Source organism: Callorhinus ursinus, unplaced genomic scaffold (genome assembly GCF_003265705.2).
Source record: "Callorhinus ursinus isolate GAN/ISIS: 27379988/994484 unplaced genomic scaffold, GSC_fseal_2.0 scaffold11, whole genome shotgun sequence".
In the NCBI taxonomy this organism is placed as follows: Eukaryota; Metazoa; Chordata; class Mammalia; order Carnivora; family Otariidae; genus Callorhinus; species Callorhinus ursinus.
In genome coordinates this window covers 19,115,838-19,133,924 of record NW_027397073.1, presented here as the reverse complement: position 1 = coordinate 19,133,924, position 18,087 = coordinate 19,115,838, and the positions used below count along the sequence as shown (strand labels likewise).

Sequence of the window (18,087 nt, the reverse complement as noted above, 5' to 3'; positions counted from 1 at the left end):
TCACCACTATTCTAGCTAAATGCTAAAATGGGTACCTTCTGACTGAAGGCTTTTTCCCTCTTACGAATTCTTTCCTAAATTTAAAAATCCAAGAAGCACAATCGCCATAATGTCTTGGTTGAACATCAATTTGCAATGTGTTATTTTGTAGCTTTTCCCAAATTTCATCAGCATTGAGTATTTCTAATATTGAATGCGGTCTTTTATTTTTAGTTAGGAAAGCAAGGCTTACTGTTAAAAAAAAAAAATCAAACAATACAGGAGTCTGTCAAGGCAAAAGACCAACCAAGTATTTTGCACACACAAAACAAAGAGGTCATTCCAGGCCACCCCAATTCGTCCCAGGTTCAGAGCAGCGGTGGGAGCGGCACCTGGGACCAACGTACCACTCCTCCTATCTGTTTCACCAGTTGAAACATGGGGAGGGGCCAGCCATCTGCCATGCAGTCTCCACTGTCCCAGAGCTTTCCTGGGGCAATGGGGAGATGGGGGGGAGGTGCCTGGAGCAGGGAGAATAGCCACATCACAGAGGCTAAGGGGACACTGGCTTGCCACCTTGTACGTATCCACTTAGAGCCCCTAATAGCCATTTTTATGCTAGAACAGAGGAGGGAAGGAGGCAATCATTTCTACAGAGGAGGAAGTTATTACTGAGAAAAAGCCTGGGCTGTAGGAATATGAAGACTGGAGGGAGGTCTGGCCACCTTGCCGATCCCTCTCAACTGAGAGCATAGTGCAGGTTCTCGTGGAAATCCTGACTTTGTTGCTCTGAGGCTTTTAATCTCTAAGTTCATTCCACTTTTTCTTTCTCCCGAGAACATGGCCTGTGTGTGAGCTCTTGCTCATGGCAAATGGACCTTCTGGGAATCACATCTATGAAAAATAGAGTATTGACTGTCCTGCTCACCAGGCTCACAGTTCGGTTCTGACCAGAACAATGGGGGCCTTATCAGTCCTCTGGGGTGCTGAAGATAGTCAAGACTCTCCCCAGTTCCATCAGGGCTGCCTGACACCCTATCTTGCTCACTTGCTTCTTAGTAATTGTAAAGCTTTTACATATTTAGGGAGCTTTTCCATCAAAATACTCTGGAATGGCTAGAGGCTCAGACACATTAATGATATCTGCACACATGTGCTTTTTATACAAGTTCACAGCTCCTGGTCATTGAGGGTAAACAGTGTTATCAGTGATTATTATGGATTTAGTCAAATATATTTTATTCCTGTCATTTATGAGCACTTGTGTTGGCTGGTATTTACAATGTCGGGATTCTGTCACTTTGGCAACCTTCTGAGACAACATTTTTCCAATGTTACAGTGACATTTCAAAAACTCAGTATTTACAAGCAAACTACACCCTCTGGCTCTGTGATGGTGCAATTCAGTGGTTGTTGAACAAAGGGATACTCGTCTAGAAATTTCTTCAGCTGCTACTGGCTATTACTTCATGGCCTAGTGTAGCCCTATGTTCTTTGGAAGAAAAAGGCTACAAAGACATCAAGGAAACATTTCAATGTTACACGCTACTGGAATTTTAACCATTGTGGGTGTTTCTATATGAGTGAGGTCTGCTGTGTGACGCTGACAAGTCTCTTAACATCTCTGAGCTTTAGTTTCCCTTTTGCTATAAAGCAGCAGTAGGTACCAGGTGGCATTTAAGTCCTTTCTTATTCTAACATTCTATCCTTAAGGATTTCAATAATATAAAAACACAAGTTGAACTCATTATCGTCGTTAGTTTTTGTCATGTCCTGTCTCAAGGTTAAAAGAGAAAGAATCATGTGAAGGAAAGGTGAAGAAGCAAATCATGACCTACTCAGCTCATCCACTTCCTCCCTGTTCCTACCCAGCCTCTGTCCAACAAGATGCACCCCGGAAAGTGATGGAGTAAAAGTGGGGGGACGAGATGTAGCTGGTACTGCACCGCCCTCCGCGGACCCAAGGCCTCGCTATGCTCCGGTGGGTCGTGGTCCTTCCAGCAGTGGAGCAGTTACTACCACCGACAGGTAACTAATACTGCAGGAATTATGCACCACATTGTGTACAACTTGTAGTTACTTATGTAGTTACTTATGGGAAACATTCCAAATGCTCTCTTTTGTGGCTCTCTAAAGACAATGCTCTGGAGGCAGAGACTGCCAGGTTCATCACACCCTCTTTGGAAATGCAGTCTTTCTCACTGACAGAGAAAGGTCTCAGTGCTCTAAGCTGGATGATACCTAAGTTAACAGTGAAAAGAGAGAGGGAACCATCTCTGAGAAGACTCTGTGGGCTATTTGCTCTGACAAAAAGTGTCACCAACTTTATTCAGAAATAAAGAAGCAATAGGGAAAATGATAAATCTGGAGCCAAAGGACTTTGTCCCCTGGTCCCATCTCTGCCACCTGCTATTAATAGTGACAAAATTGCTCTGAGTGTTTCTGTTTGTTATCAATAAAATGGGGATTAAAAATAGTCCCTACCTCACTGGATCGCTGGCATGATTAATTTAAGACAAGAAATTTGCATGGAAGGGCTTAAATGTAAGTTATTTGCTCATAAGTTATATAATTTGTTACTGTTGTTGGTTCATTTGTTCATTTGCTCATCCATCCACTGACACTTGAGCAAACACTCACTGAGTGTCCTCTGTTAGGCACTGGGGATAGAGATGACAGCCCTGCTCCCTGGGGTTTTCTGGCTGAGGAGAGTGTGACAGTTGTCAGGGGAAAGAAGTGGCTACCTGAGCTCAGAAGAGAGCCCCTCGTTCTGGCCTGGGTAGAACACCAAGGGTCCCTGGAGGAAACAATGCGTGACCTGAATCTGGATGAAGCCTGTGAGTGACTGGCAAAATGAATGTAAGCGGAGAAGGGGAAAGAGAGTGAAGATATTCCAGGCCAATGGAAGGGCTCTTGTAAAGACAGAGAGAATTATGAAAGCGCCATTAAGGGAACTACAAACAGCTCAGTATGGCTGGGAACAGATGTGAGTGAGTGTGAAGGACGAGGCTGGAGGCCAAGACAAGGGCCAGGCTATCAAGAGTCTGTACATCATGCTAAGGATGGGCCCCTGAAGCCACGAAGGGAGGCTAAGCAAGGGCATAGGGGCATCAGGGTTTTGGGGAGAAAACCATTCCATCTGCCATGTGAGGGAGAAGGTGGGGATGGAGGGAAGTAGAGGAGTAGAGACAGCAACAGTGGGGACTGGGAGTGCGTGGGTTGGGGCAGATTTATTGATACAGGAAGCAGAATCTACGAAATCTGAAAACTGAGGGCTTCTGGCGGGGGGGGGAGGGAGACAGAGTAGTCTCTGATGGCGCCTAGAGGTCAGTCACCAAGCCAACACAGATGGAAGGACTAATCTTGAGGGGAAATTCAACTGATAAAATTCAAGGTCAAAAGCACAATACCTTAATTGCCACATTTTACTCTAGCCCTTTGAAAAAATATATCTAAATAAATGTAAGAATATGAACTTGGGAAGTTATGTGTTAGAGCCTCCAATTAGATTACTCAAACCCTCTACCAAGGTAATGATATCATGGCCTTTGGGGGGTCAAATGCGGAGGGGGAAGAGGAATAAGGTGATATTTCATAATAAATGTTTACTGAACACCCAAATGAAGGTATGGTGGAATATATTATTGTGGAATATTCTGGAATGTTCTGATTGTTGGCTGAGGTTCTACAGAGCTGATTTAGTATGTCTGCATTCTAGTTCTAGAGCAATATCTATAAATATCAAGAACACAGATAAAATTATTTGCACCAGGTAACTAAAGGAGACCTATTGACTAGAACTCCATAGGAGACTCCAATCTTGACATCTGAGTTTCTGAAGGCACACTAGGAAATTTAAGAGGATAGTATAGTTACCTAGGACACAATGGGATGAGAATCTGCTCTGTAATGAAGTATGAAGTGGAGGCGGTCTGGAGTCTAGGAACCATAGGCTGTATGTATTATCTGCAAAAGGGAATAGGGAACAAGTTCTCCTAGAAATAAATCCAAGAATAATCCCTTTCCCCATGTACAAAACCCCAAACCTAAATATTCTTTCCATGGACACAATGACACCCAGGACTTGTACTCTGGAAACAAATTCAAGCAAATCTTTAAGTGCGAGTAGGACTGAGAAGAACAGGTCCCTATTAGTGATTTCTCTTTGGTTGAGACAGCTAAGCGGCAGAGACGCAGAAAGACTCTCCTTGAGGGATGATGTCCGAGTCATAGCAGCTGCTGACATTGCTCTTTGCACATGTCATTGTCCACAGCACATCTTTTACCACTGCTGATGTTGTGTCGGACCAGTCACTCTCCACATAACAGTTCTGAGTCGCAGAGCTCAGTGTGACAGACTTCACAGTTCAAAAAGTACTGGTAATAGATATTTCCACAGATGGTAATCATATCCAGGAGAGGAAAGTTCAGTGGAGGGGGCTTCAGAGGAGTAGTATGGCCTGAATTAAGTAGTATACCCCAACTTGTGCATGAGTTTTGTTCAAAAAGTTTGTTTAGAATTTATAATGTAATTTCCTATTTAAAAAAAAAAAACTCACAAAGTTGAAATCCTTCTAAGATCTTGAATTCTGAGTCTCTCGGGGTTTTGGACCCTACTTGTAAACAACGACCCTATCTAGGACTCGGCCTTTTTTTTTTTTTTTTTTAATAATCTCCATGCCCAACATGGGGCTCAAACTCACGACCCAAGATCAAGAGGCTGACTACTCTACCCACTCAGCCAGCCAGGAGCCCCCCAGGACTTGGCTTTTTATCCCCACTACACTTGGAATCTCTGTGAACCATGAGAGGGGCAGAAAATACCCTCGTTGATCAGAGACTGAGCATCATCTCACAAGCACAGACAACCCCCAGTGGAACCAAATGACCACTGGTTTTTATCAGTAGTCTTATCAAAAAAGAAAATTCATCATTTAAGCATGCAACTATTTTTAATCCTGACTGATCAATAAGGCTGCTTGATTTTCTTCCTCTGCTACAGCAACAATCACTTACTATTTATCTGTGACTCCTTCCTGTGAAACCATCACTTTCCAAATGTCATCAGAGGATCTATTTTCCAAGTCTGCGCTCACTTTGGAAACAGGCATCCATGTCTCATTCCCTCAGTCCATTCATACATACACTGCCCTTTGAATAGCACAAAACATTCTTTCTTTCTATGAAACTATGCAGTGAGAAACCTTCACATTCTCCTAAAAGGGTATATAGTTTTCTTCCTATTCATATAGTGGGCATCTTGTCTTTGGAATTTTCTCTGATAATAGCAAGCAAGTTTACAAACTTTTCTTCTTGGCTAAATCGCTGAACTTGTGGCATGATGAATTCACTATGAATCATTATAGAGACACCCTACATACCTGTTTTATTCCTGTGTAGATAAAAAATTATTTTACAGACATTTGTTACTGACCAATTCTTCAAAAAAATGTAAATGTTAAGGTAAGGAACTTAATCTAATCACCTATACATGTTTTATATGACCTGCTAATTCATTCCCTCTTCATATTATTTACTTTCCTGCCATTATGGTGATCAAATTGGTCTCTAAAAAGATTGCAAAAATCTCTATCAGATAAAGTACAAGATGAGTTAAGATTTCAATCCTGATGTTGTAGACTTTATGTGTATTTAATAATCACCTTGAATTAAAGCTACATTCTGGGTCCTTTCTTTTGACTTTAACCTGTGTTTTACTTCAGTGAGGCTTTTGGGGTTTCCTTCATACCACCTGCATTGTATATTTTTTTATATGTGAAGATGAGGGGAAAAGGAAAACAAAAGTGAGAATAGATGAAAGTGACTTATTATCAAAGTATGAGAAAAGTTAGCTACTTGGCTAAATAGAAATAACATATTTAGTGATTTGTAATATAAGAATAAAATGAACTCACTGGGACTCAGGAGGTCTGCAATATGATCTTTGCAAAAGGTAGCTTGCCAATTTAATTGAGGTAGGAGTTATTTAATTTTTTTACAGGTATAGTTTTCAATAAAACTACATATGCCTATAATACTGCAATGGCAGATGTGTCTCGATTATTAGAGGTGGGCTCAAGGGAATACATACAATGGATCTTGAAATCTGTAAGCAGCTGTTGTGGGGGGAGGCTGAAATGATGGGGGAGGGCATTGTACCACACACACATGTTCCTTAAGTGCAGCAATGTTTTGTTATTTTACTGCAGGTGTATTACAGAGATGAAATTTAATAACTTACTGTATACAATACCAATAAAACTGAAAAGACGCAGTGCCCTGCTGTTCATTATCACTGTACAAATGAGCTCGGATTATTCTGTGTGCATGCACGGTCAATCCCCAACACATAGGGACCCCCACATCTAGAGCTCTAGAGAATGGTCACTGCTTGAAAACCTCAATAATATTCTTCCTAATTACTTTCTTATCACTGAATTGTCGTTGTCCCAAATTCACACAAACGTGGCTTTGAGGAAGGTTGAAAATAAGATACACCTAGTATTTTTTTTAAAACATCATAGAAAGGCTTCACTGGAAGATGTCTTTTGAAAGGAGAGGGTAATGAAATCAAGGAATATATAGATTTCATTAAGTATCGTAAGAATTAAACAGTGACAGTATATTCTATTCCACAAAATCCGGGGAAGCGCCAGGCCGAAGATGCTATCCCACCACAATTTGACTTCTCCCTTTATTAAGTACAAAAATAAGTGCCATACTATGAAAAACATTTCAGCATTAGAAATGCTGAAGCAAATGCAACTATGTATTCTTGCGGGGTTTCTTCTCCCAAGAAAGTACTTCTGTTAGATAATAAATAATACACTGAACATAAAAGGTCCATGCTTTAGGAAGCTCAGTTTAGTTTATCTGCGAGAGAAGGTATATGTAAAGAAATCCACATAAATATCCAGAACACACACACACACACTTTTTCAAAGGATGAGGTTCAATTCTAAGCAGGTTACCATATCAGGCCCAGCAGCAGACTCAGTATCTATGCCTTTCTAAAGTATTTATTTCTAAAAAGATTACGGGGTTTTGTTGGTATCTTGCAGTGTTCCCACTATTTTAACTTGGGGTCTCAGTTTTAAGAGTTTCAGAAAATATCTCCTTAATGATGAAACCACTTCAAGCATGGTCATAGGTAAAGGAATAAATATTTCTGCCATTTAATGTTGAAAAGTTTTCCTGACATTGCACTGGGAATATACTGCCTTTCTTATGGAAAGAAGCTATAGGGCTATACCGATTTCTACACCATAGGCAGGTACATTTCAACATGAAATTTTATCAAGTACTCCTCAGTGTTAATTTAAATCAATTGTTTAGTCATTAATTGATTTTCTCCTTTCTCTTTACATGACAAAAATATAAAGATGAATTGAATTCCTAATTGCTAGTGGTCATTAAAAACCCCTGAATGCTTTTTATAAGAAAAAAGAAGTTAATCCCAAGATTCTGGTGAAATCTCCATTTGGATACCAGGACTTCACTTTTTTTGGTGTCTCATAAATTATCTCAAAGCAATTTTAATTTTTTTTTAACACACTCACTGTCTTGAACTATTGTATAAAACTTGCCTATGCTTCTAACACATATTTTTCGTTTCATATATTTCACAAGTGAGTTAAATGCCACAATCGAAAAATTATCGGGTCACATTTAAGAGACTGCCAAAGGTCTGGTTTCAGAATTTCACTCTATGTAGTTCTTATATTTTTGAAAAAAATAATTTGATCTATGAAGAATCCAAATCCATGAAGTAGCAAACCATATTCTGCCTGCATTGCACAAAAAGCAAGGCCCAAATATAATCTATACATTTTTAAGAAAGTGTTCATGCTGTTGCTAAAATGTGAATTGGCATATTCTACCCCAGCCTTTTCACAGGGAATCTTTATTGGTTTTAATGAAATTGCACATGCTAATTCTGAGGATGTTAGATGATACATATACACACATGTGGTTTATTTAAAAACAATAAAAGCAAAAAAAGGCCACAGACTCAGGAGCCATGTGGGCCCTCTCCCCTCTGGAAACCGCCCTCCCCCCCCGCCAACCCCGCTGTTATTCAGAGTTCTAGTACACGCTGAACAGACCTGAGTGAAGCTACTGTCCAGGCACCATGTCAGGCCCAGACTCTCCAGTGGGCCTAGAATCTACCAAAAGTGGTTTTCCAGATGGGCTACAACATGGATCTTTGAGCCCAGAAATCTCATCATGGGTTGGAGCAGCTGGGAACCAACGTTGGAAGACCACTGGCTTTAAAATGGGACGTTTCAGAGTTCAAAATCTGGCTCTGAAGCTTACTTGGGTTGTGACCTCAGGCCTGCTTGCTTTACTTCTCTGGGCTTCATTTTCTTAATTATTAAATGAGGACGATAATAATCACCATAGAGGTTTATACCAGCGCCTAATATTAAGTTCCCAGGCTTCCTCTAGTTAGAGCCCAGACAAACATTTAGAAACCCATTTGTTTTGAAACCCACTCATCAGTCACATCCGGGTTGTGGAAGGACAGGGGAGAAGCCAGACCCACTATCTCAATGACACTCCATGGAGCAACTCTGAGCAACACAGCTGCCTACCAGACTCCGTGGGTCGGCCACTGGTGGTCAGACTTGTGAGGTCTTTAAGAATAATTACTAGAATACAGAGGGGGCAATATGAGAATCTAGATAAACTCCAGTGCCTATGACAAGATTAATCTAACAACTAGGGATACAGATTGTCATAAGGTCCCAAATTTCAGCAAAAGAATACTAGAGTTTAGTTTGCAAGGAAACATACCTATAATTACCTCCTTCCTACTGCAATTAAAGCTTTTCTGACCCTTAGCCTGAGCTGTAACTGTTGTTTTATCAATATACCTTACAAGATTTGAAGAATGCTTTAATGCTTCCAGTACCCTCCAGTACATTTAATACAAGCATTATTAACATCTATTTGGATATGTATGAAATACTTAAATTACCAGCGCTAAAATATGAACAATGAAAGGAAGCTTTTTACAGAAGAATGTCAGCTATAAATGGAGATGGACTGATGGAGCTTTTTTTAAAAAAAAAATCACTAGTTCAAAAACCTCTAGTACAGGGAAGCATCATTAATGTACGCTAAAATCATCAGGTCAAAGACTACTGAGGAACTGGGATATTTGCCCAGTGCTAATGTATCAACACAACGATTGTTTACTGATTGTAAAAAGGGAAAGATTTCTTTACAATAGAACGATCTGGGGGTCTCCACTTTCACCAAGTGATTAAAGTTAGCATCATCAATAGCAACATATCTTGACATTATATGCCTGCAGATGGAAAGCAATATGAAGGACATAGCATCATCTATGAAATACTCAGGCCAAAAATGGGCAACATCCATATGAAGAAACCTTTCAACCTAATTTAACAAATTAAACAGCACCACAAAGAAATAATCTGACAATTCTAGATGGGAGAACATTTTTCAAGACAACTGGCTTGACTTCTTTAAAGTAAATATCATTTTTAAAAAAATTACAGGAATTGCTCTAGTTTGAAAGAAATCATAAAGAGACATAGAAACCAAATACCATGCATAAATGCAATGACAGAAACAAAAAGCTATTGAGGACATTTTCATGGGGGGGTACAATTTAAGAAATCTGAATACAGATAGGGTATTAGATTAGGAAGCTATTGTTATTTTCTTTGGAGTGATAATAGTATTTCATTTCAATGGCTAAGTGTTTATAATTTTAAAAGACACATGCTGAAAAATCTAGGGGTGAAATCTGATTAGGTCTGTCACTTAAAAATGGTTCACTGAAAAATGTGTATATGTATTTATACACATGAAGCAAATATAACAAATATTAACAACTGTTTAAAAGTGGTGAGTATATATGGCACTTCATTTTATTATTTTTTTCAACTTTTCTGAGTATTTGAAAATTTATACTATATAAGATTTCTAAAACCCTTGTTAATTAAATAAATGGAGCTTGATTGTCTCTGCTGATATCCAGAAGCTGCTAGTGGGGGTGTTGAAGGGAAAGTATGCAACAGCTTTCCTTTGTTTTTCTCCTTAGTACCTAACAGATCACCAGAGGGCCAATAAATATCTATTTACCAATACAAGGAAAGAATGGTTCCATTGTCCCCTTTGGCGAGCGTTGGGGTGGCTGTTGGGTGAGAGGTTCGCCCACAGCAACGCCCCCAAAACAAACAAGCTGGTGCCTGAAACGCTGCTTGGGGCAGAGTCGCAATGCATACACGCAGCAAACTCAGGCCCTGTGAGGTCTGAAGTCATCATGATTTTAAATACTCAGTCCCACTGTCCTCCCTGGCACACTCAGAAAGGATGGGACCGGATTCTGACCTTTGGTTCCAATCACATAGAATTCCCTCGTCGCTTCCTTTCCGAACGTTCAGGCCTCGAACAGTGAGACCACCACCAGGCTGGCAGTCAGCGCCCTGAAGGTGAGGGACGAGTGACTCTCCACTGGATGACCTCTGTGTCCTTCCAGGGCCCGCACAGCACAGTAAAAGGGCAGACTTCCAAAGGACTTTCATTGAGAGAATATGATTTTCTCATTTTTGCAGGTATGAAAACAGTGCTAAATCTATGGTTCTCATACATTGCCATTTTCAGACTTTGCTCTCTCAAAATGATTCCTAAATGTGATGCGGGGGAAATAGGCATTACAGTATCACAATCCTCACCCTGCTAGGCACAGAGTACACATGGCAAGATAAAGCCGACGAGGTCCCTGCCCTGTAGAAGTCTACAGAATCTTGGTGGAAACCAGCATTCAACAAACATAAGTAATGGCAAATTCAAGAGGCACTATGAAGGGGACCCTAAGTGCTAAGGCGGGACATAGACATAATACGTGGATGGAAGAAGGTCCTAGGAAGGATGCACTGGACCAAGACTGACCCACTGTCCACCGGGAACAAAGTGTAATGTCAAATTAAAAAAAAAAAAAAAAGATGTAGTTCTGCTTCCACAAGACCTAAGTAGCCATTTTCTTAAGAAGGGACAAAGGATTTCATGCCTTCTTTGCTTATATCCTCTCCATTTTGACTTTAGATAAGGAAGTTAAAGGAGCCCAAAGTTTTAGAATTAAGTCACTTGTAATTCTTTGTATATTAAAAATAAAAATAATTAAAAGAAAAAATCAATTCTTCAATGTGTCATTCATTTTAGAACCAACTATAATGTTTTGAACCCAAAACAACAAGGTTTATGAGCAAATCCCACTTCATATAGAGAAGATCCATTTTCTATACAGTTTCAAAGTTTCTGGAATTTAACAAAAGTATCTAAGATTAAGCCTAATTCTTAAATCCCGTCAGTTTTAACATCTCAACATCAAATAACTTTATCAGCATAGTCCTATTTGATTACTTGCTGAGAAAGAGAAAAAATGTGGATGAGGTTAAAGCCTTGGACTTCTCTAGAGAAAACAAGATATGGGCTGGGACATTCAGTTGCAGAATTTTGTGCAAAGACTTCAAGGCATCCCCTCCTGATTTTCAGTAAATCACTAAATTTTCACTGCCTTCTCAATGAAGTACATAGGCAGTATATTTCCATGTCTTGAATAATCAAATTAAGGCAAGAAGTCTAAAAGCTTTTTCAAGGTCAGTGGCAATACCAACTTTTGGACACGTCTTTAAAATAGAGTATCGTCCTATAGACCATACTAGGAAATCATCAAACCTAGTTGCACAGAACAATCACCTGGGGAATTGTCAGAAAAGCAAAGGCCCAACTCCTAAGATTCTAATTTAATTGGTCTCAGATAGGGCCCAGTTTTCCATATAGTACACACACATCCACGCCCCCCCACCACCCCACACACTTGCCCAGGAGATACTAATAATGAAACCACTGCTTTAGACCTGGGCTATATCCCAAAAAAGAGAAGACAAAGAATTCCTGATAATCAATCCTGAACTTCCATTTAAGGGGAAAACTTCTGTCTTAATAACAATCATTTGTGTTGACATCATCATCTCATTCAAAAACAGAAGATCTCGGCAAGATAAAAAAGTTTGCAACCGCCAAACATCCTCTTCAAAGCAGAAAAAGAGGCCAAAAGCAAATGACATTTTTTTCCTTTTGTCATCTGCAGTGATGCCCATTAGGTATTAGCTATTGGTTATCGTATTAAGGTTGGATCATCTCGCAAAAAACTTTATTTCCGCTCATTTTCATTTCTGTCAGACTTTCCATTATAAATTTTATTTTCTCTGCCAGTAAAAGTAGTATGAGGTTGCAATTTGGCAAGAACATTTTAAGCTTGGGTGTGATTTCCGTACCCCAATTTGATTTAAATTAGTTTTGCCATATTTAGTGAGAACTAAAAAAAAAGTCCACTTGGCCGCTTTGCTTTGTCTATTGGTTCTTTTTCTATACAATTTCAAAAGTCTGAAAAAGTTACCATGTTTATTTCTGATAATTTTACATGGAAATGCATTAATGAATTCATATTATCCCATTACTATTTATAATGAAAACAACTTAATAAAGAACCTGCCAGCTTTTGTTGTTTGGTTAAAATATCTGCTTTTTAAAAAGCCACGTGTTTAGCACTATTAGTGTTAAATCCTCAAGAGAAACATAATGGATATATATAAATAATATATATATATGTATACACACACACACACACACATATATTTAACCTGATGCATTTTTGAAATAATATACATTTCAGAATAATAATTTATTTCTCCAGGACAGCGTTTTGCTACCTGTTGCTTACCACCACTATCTCTCTACACCAAACAAAAGGCTATTGGGACTGGAATAAGCATCTTCACATGTAACAGTGCTCATCTCTCTAAGTCCACAGAATACACTGTTATAATACGACAGATAAAGCTGCTTTTGGAGCTCCTCAGGGCAGATCATCCAAAGGATTTCCACCCAGCATCTCTAGAATGTAGTAAACAGGAGAGACAAAAGCTTCCTCTCCAGGAGAGCACTCACCTTGCCACACAGTGGGGAATCATTTCAGCTGTGATCTGCTACTTAGACTTGAAGCCCAAGATACCCGCGACTTTGCCTCTCTTTTTGGTTTGCATGGCTGGTGTTGGAGACAGGGATATTCCAAAAGCAATTCGGCACAAGAGAAACGTTCACTGGAAGACACACTATGGTCTGCTCTATTCTCAAATTTCACGGAAAACAGAAATTCATTATATGGGCACTTTTCCTCTCCAGCCCCTATTTTCTCAATCAGGGAATTTCCAAAACTTTGCTCTTTTATTTATCCTTACATGATCACACTGTTTATGGATACTGCTGAGACCATGCTAAGCACAGAGACAGTCGGTTCTTGCAAGACTCACGACCATGAAGCAGAAATAAGAGAGAGAAATCTCCACACTCCACAGCTACATTATGAAGACTTTTTAAGAAAAGCATATGCAGTCATACTCCGATACACAACAGAATTTTCCTGGCCACGAATGTCTCAAAATGAGCCTCCCAAGGCCCAGAAATTCAGCCATCACACACCAGTCCATCCACCTCTACTCCACCCTCTGCCCCCTTCCACTTCTCACCTTGTGTTTGCCAAAAAAATAACTTCAGTTTCACCCGAGGGAAGTATTTCCCACAAACCGAGGGAGGGTCTGCGTCCCTGCACATACACAGACAGACTCACACGGTCTGGATGATGCTTTAACAAGTTAAGGGGCCTCGCGCTTACTCAGCAGAGGAAATCTTTGTGTCTGTGAGGAATCACGCCAATTCCTATTAGTAAGAAAGGATACGGGGCGAGGAAGCCTATTCTCTCATTGACCAGAAAAAGAGGCCCAGCGAAAATAGAGACCTCTGCCATGACCATCTGCAAAAAGGAAGGATGTTGTCAACTTTCTTCTCCCCAAAACTCTAACGACCTCTGCCTTGACCCTCAGAAACCAGATACACAGGAACCGGCTCTTCTGCAGGAATTGGGAGCTTTACACTAGAGACTCGGCACTAAGAGGCTTGTCGCCCGAGCTATCTGCCCCGAACATTTGCACTCACATTCCAAAGATGTTTCCGTTGTGCTGGAATGGCTGTAAATTTCTTTCCTGCAGAATTCTTTCCAAACAAACTGCTATGAACTGTACTGTGCAGCCTGTGTGTCAGGAGGTCTTAACCAAGCACTGGTTCACCTCATTGCAACCAAGCTTTCAGATGCCGAATAGGACTGAAGGGGTGGCTGGGCCAGAGGAGGCAATTTTAAAAATGCAAATATATCCGGGGGGGGGGGGCGGTTAAAAAAAAATAAACCTCCACCAGAATTCCACCTCTAGTGACATATGACTGATACATAAAGGTAACATCCTTCACAGGTTCTGTTTAATTGCTAAAACTGTCTGCTTACATTTTCCAGGATACATGAAACAGGTTGTTTCAAAATTTCAAAACCGATTTTTTCTTCCCATATCATTAAAGAAAATAGGAGGGTGAGCGGGTTCGAGAGCAAGCATTCCCTTTCTAGCATAAGAAGAATGTACGTTCGGTTTGGGTGAGGAATGAAACAGTAGAAAGCTCTGAATCTGAGAGAGGATTATTAAATTCTATCAAGAGTTCTCCCAAGTAAGAAACCAATGCACTTACAAAAAAGAAAGTCCAAACCCTAAGCAAAATAAAAGATTTTTAAACATACAATTAATACTGATTCTGAAGTTAAAAAGAAAGCATTTATACAAACTCAATTGTCCTAAAACAAAGCTTATACTTTTGGTGATGGGTAGTATTTTTAGAACTGGGCTTTCTCTGGAGATTGCAAAGTATGCAAATGCAAAGTGCACAGAGACAAACACACACATGCTATACCTTTGTATTACACTGGCATTTTATTATTTAATTAAAGTACACTTATTTTTCTAGCTCACGCATGCTTCCCTTGAGACGGCTTTGCTGTTAGCCTGCTGGCCTTGACTTCCAGCCAAAAACAATTCAGAAACAAAAAGGGACAACAAATCATATTTTCACAGACATTTTTATCCCTCAATACAACCCTGTTTTCACACAACATCATCCAGCCCCTATGAAAACTATAATTTAGGGCAATAACCACCCGAACCCAGGGTCTGACACATGGCTGCACGAAGTATTTCTAGTGTAAGAAATTCTTAAGTTCTTAATTGCAAATAAACTCTTTTGATAGAACCACTTTAACCGACATTGCTAGTTTGCAAACAGTGCCACTGGTACTGGCTGATGGATTAAAAAAGAAAAACAAGCCAGTGAAGGCAGTTGTGATACGGCAGGGATCTAGAGAAAGAGGGGTTTATTACTTCCAAGCTCTGTGCTATTTCATTACTTTTTAAAAGAGAGAGGCATCGGCAGACTTTCGGTGCATCTTAGTGCCATACTCAAAAATGCATCACCTAATTTACAAAACAAACCAATTTACCAGGTTCATTCTTTTCAACCCTTCCCCAAGCAAGATTCTCACTTACCTGGTGGCAACCCTGTAAGTTTGATTCTCTCCCATAAGATGAGTATGAGCCCCTTTCTGTTTTACCTGCCAAGAGAAACAACAAAAAAAGTGTAAATTACATTTTTCCTTAAAAAAAAAAATCTCCAGGTAACAGACATCTACTTCTCTTCCCCGATGTTTACATACGTAAAGTAGGCACTACTGGCAATGTATGCAAGCAAGAGAGGGAATAACACTTCCTCACTCTGGCTATGATAAACTGGAAAAAAAATATCCTTCATTCCTATTCTTAGCCAAACTGCTCCACACTTCCAAAAACTGTCATTCCAATGGCCTCCACTTTCTCTAACAAACAAATTGTCAGCCCTTATTTTCACTTTCTTTCTCTCGCAAAATTTAAACAATTTCATTTTTATTTACACAGCAGGCAAATTATCTATGTAATGACCCTAGTCTAGTAATTCCCATTGATTATATTGACACTTAATGGTGAGGCCAAAGCTAATCAATCAAGGCTCTCCAGATGGTGAAAATAGCAAAGAAACTACTCAAAATTCTGAGATGTGCTCTCTCTCTTTTTTTAAACTCCTTTTCCCAGGGGTACACCCCATCATGATCAAGACGATGACAGAATTTACACTGGGGAAAGGGGGCTTTTGCAAAATCGTCCCCTCTGAACCCAAGTTCAGATTCTACCAACAGACCCAGTGGAACAAGGAATAATGGACTGTCCATGTCTCGTGCCAATTCTAACAGCTCAGTTTTTATCTGTAGATGGCTCTACAGAGATATATAGAGTCTCAGGTGCTATTTGGCCACATCTAAGGATAAAATCAAAGCTGCTCATTTGTTTTTGTTTTTTTTTTAGAAGTATGTTTAGCCTTAATAATCTATAAGGGAGACAATGAAGCCACATTACAAGAGATCTAAGCAGTAGAATTTAGTGACATGTGAAGAGTTGTCATAGAAAATCGATCCATACTAGGACATCAAAAAGGACTAGTGGCATGACCAAGTACCCAGAAGACAAATCCCACCCCACCCCACCCAAGATGGAGGGGATACTTCTCTCTTCAAGACTAGAGCTGAGAGGGACGTAGCATTTTACCCAGGACTCTACTATTCTTCTTTGCAATGGGAAGATTCAAAACTAGTATTCTGAGAGAGGGAATTGAAATCCTTCTAAAGTTTATGACCCCGAAGTTTTCCTCCCTCCACTCCACTTAAAATAAATGTTAAAAGTAACGGCAGTCATTTTTTATCTTTTGGTTCAATGACAATGCTATTAGAGTCCACTTTCCTGACACCACACAAAGAACGGATCTTTAATAAATCTTCTATCTTGTCAAAAATGTACCTGGTACCGAAGTCACTGTATACATAAAATGGAAGGTGATTTTCAAAGAAAGCCAAACCTGAATCTTAAAATTAACCCTCTCTCCCTCAGTATTAACTTTTCTATTGGCTTCAGTGAATCTTGGGTTTAAGAACACACTCCCCACTGCTCCCCCATTTCTGGTATAGTGTTCAGTGCAAAGTAGAAAATCAATGCCCATATCAGTTTCAATTCCAATGAAACAGGATACCATCTCCTAGACTGTCAGTCTTGAAAGATCTAAGAGAATAACTTTCATTGTATGAGGATTTTACATTAAAGCAAAGACGCGTTTACCCGTTTCAGAAGCGTAAATGGTCATATACACATATTTACTCTTCTGTGTAAGTCCAATGTGGGCTACTTATACCCTTTAACTCCCCTTTCTAAATATTACTAAGAGAGAAACTTGACCCTTATGAGCTATCAAATGATGTATGTCCTTCCTCAAGTTCTTGCATCTAAAAAGCTTTAATACAACTACCACAGAGTTCCCTTTGACATCATGTTCACTTTTTTAACTGCCAGAAAAGCAGGTGGAGAGGTAGGGAGGCAGGCAGACAGACAGATAGAAAGATAGATGGATAAAGCAGAATTTACTCTGACTTCCTAGGAAACTGAACATCTAGTGTCCTGTTTGGGTAATTTCCAAAAACTGGATTGCAAAATACAGTAAGAAGGAAGAAGGGTTATCTATTTTTTTCTCTAGAAGGAATCACTGAAGCTATCCCCTATAGAATCTCACCACCTGGCATTATTTCCCAACCCGACACCAGCACATAGACCTGGAGAGATGAATTTTCCTACCAGGATTTGTCTCAATTCATATGTATATAAGTTAGGGCTATTCCTCCCGTTATTTTAAAGCTAGGAGGTCAGTGCAAATAATAAGGGAGAGAGAAAGAGAGAGAGAAAGAATATGAATGAAAATAAATGGGGGAGAAAGGAGAGAAATCAAGAGAGAAGGAGTGGAATGAAAAGAGCAAAGGGGTAGGAAGGAAGGGAGAGAAAAGAATATGAATTCACGCCACACAGAGTCCCCAAAGTACTCTTGGCTACATAGACTCGGCATTCTTTGCTATCATATCAGATACAGACTGCTTAATCTTAATTTTGCTTGTTAAAAAATATTTATCCAGATACAAAAATAAACCCACTGCAAATTACAAGTTGTCAGGGTTAAAAATCTACTCCTGTTTGTGTGGGGGAGGATAAGAGACCAGCGTAGACATGAATCATTCTCAGTAATTTGAGTGTTTCCATGACATCAATGGGCACCCGTCCAGGACTCTGT

The 18,087-nt window shown here is 39.7% G+C and overlaps 1 protein-coding gene across 25 annotated transcripts in view; it reads right to left on the bottom strand.

Annotated features, from left to right (window-relative positions):
• The window catches only part of TCF4 (transcription factor 4), a 350,900-nt gene that overhangs the window by 160,686 nt on the left and 172,127 nt on the right, over window positions 1-18,087 (bottom strand). For 21 of the 25 annotated variants that reach the window (XM_073898139.1, XM_073898148.1, XM_073898142.1 and 18 more), the window contains one exon: window positions 15,438-15,502. In XM_073898139.1, coding sequence (XP_073754240.1) covers window positions 15,438-15,502 — 65 coding nt within the window. Of the gene's footprint in view, window positions 1-12,966; window positions 13,135-13,544; window positions 13,667-15,437; window positions 15,503-18,087 lie in introns of those variants that run through there. The other 4 variants (XM_073898152.1, XM_073898155.1, XM_073898153.1 and 1 more) reach the window with 3 other exon arrangements.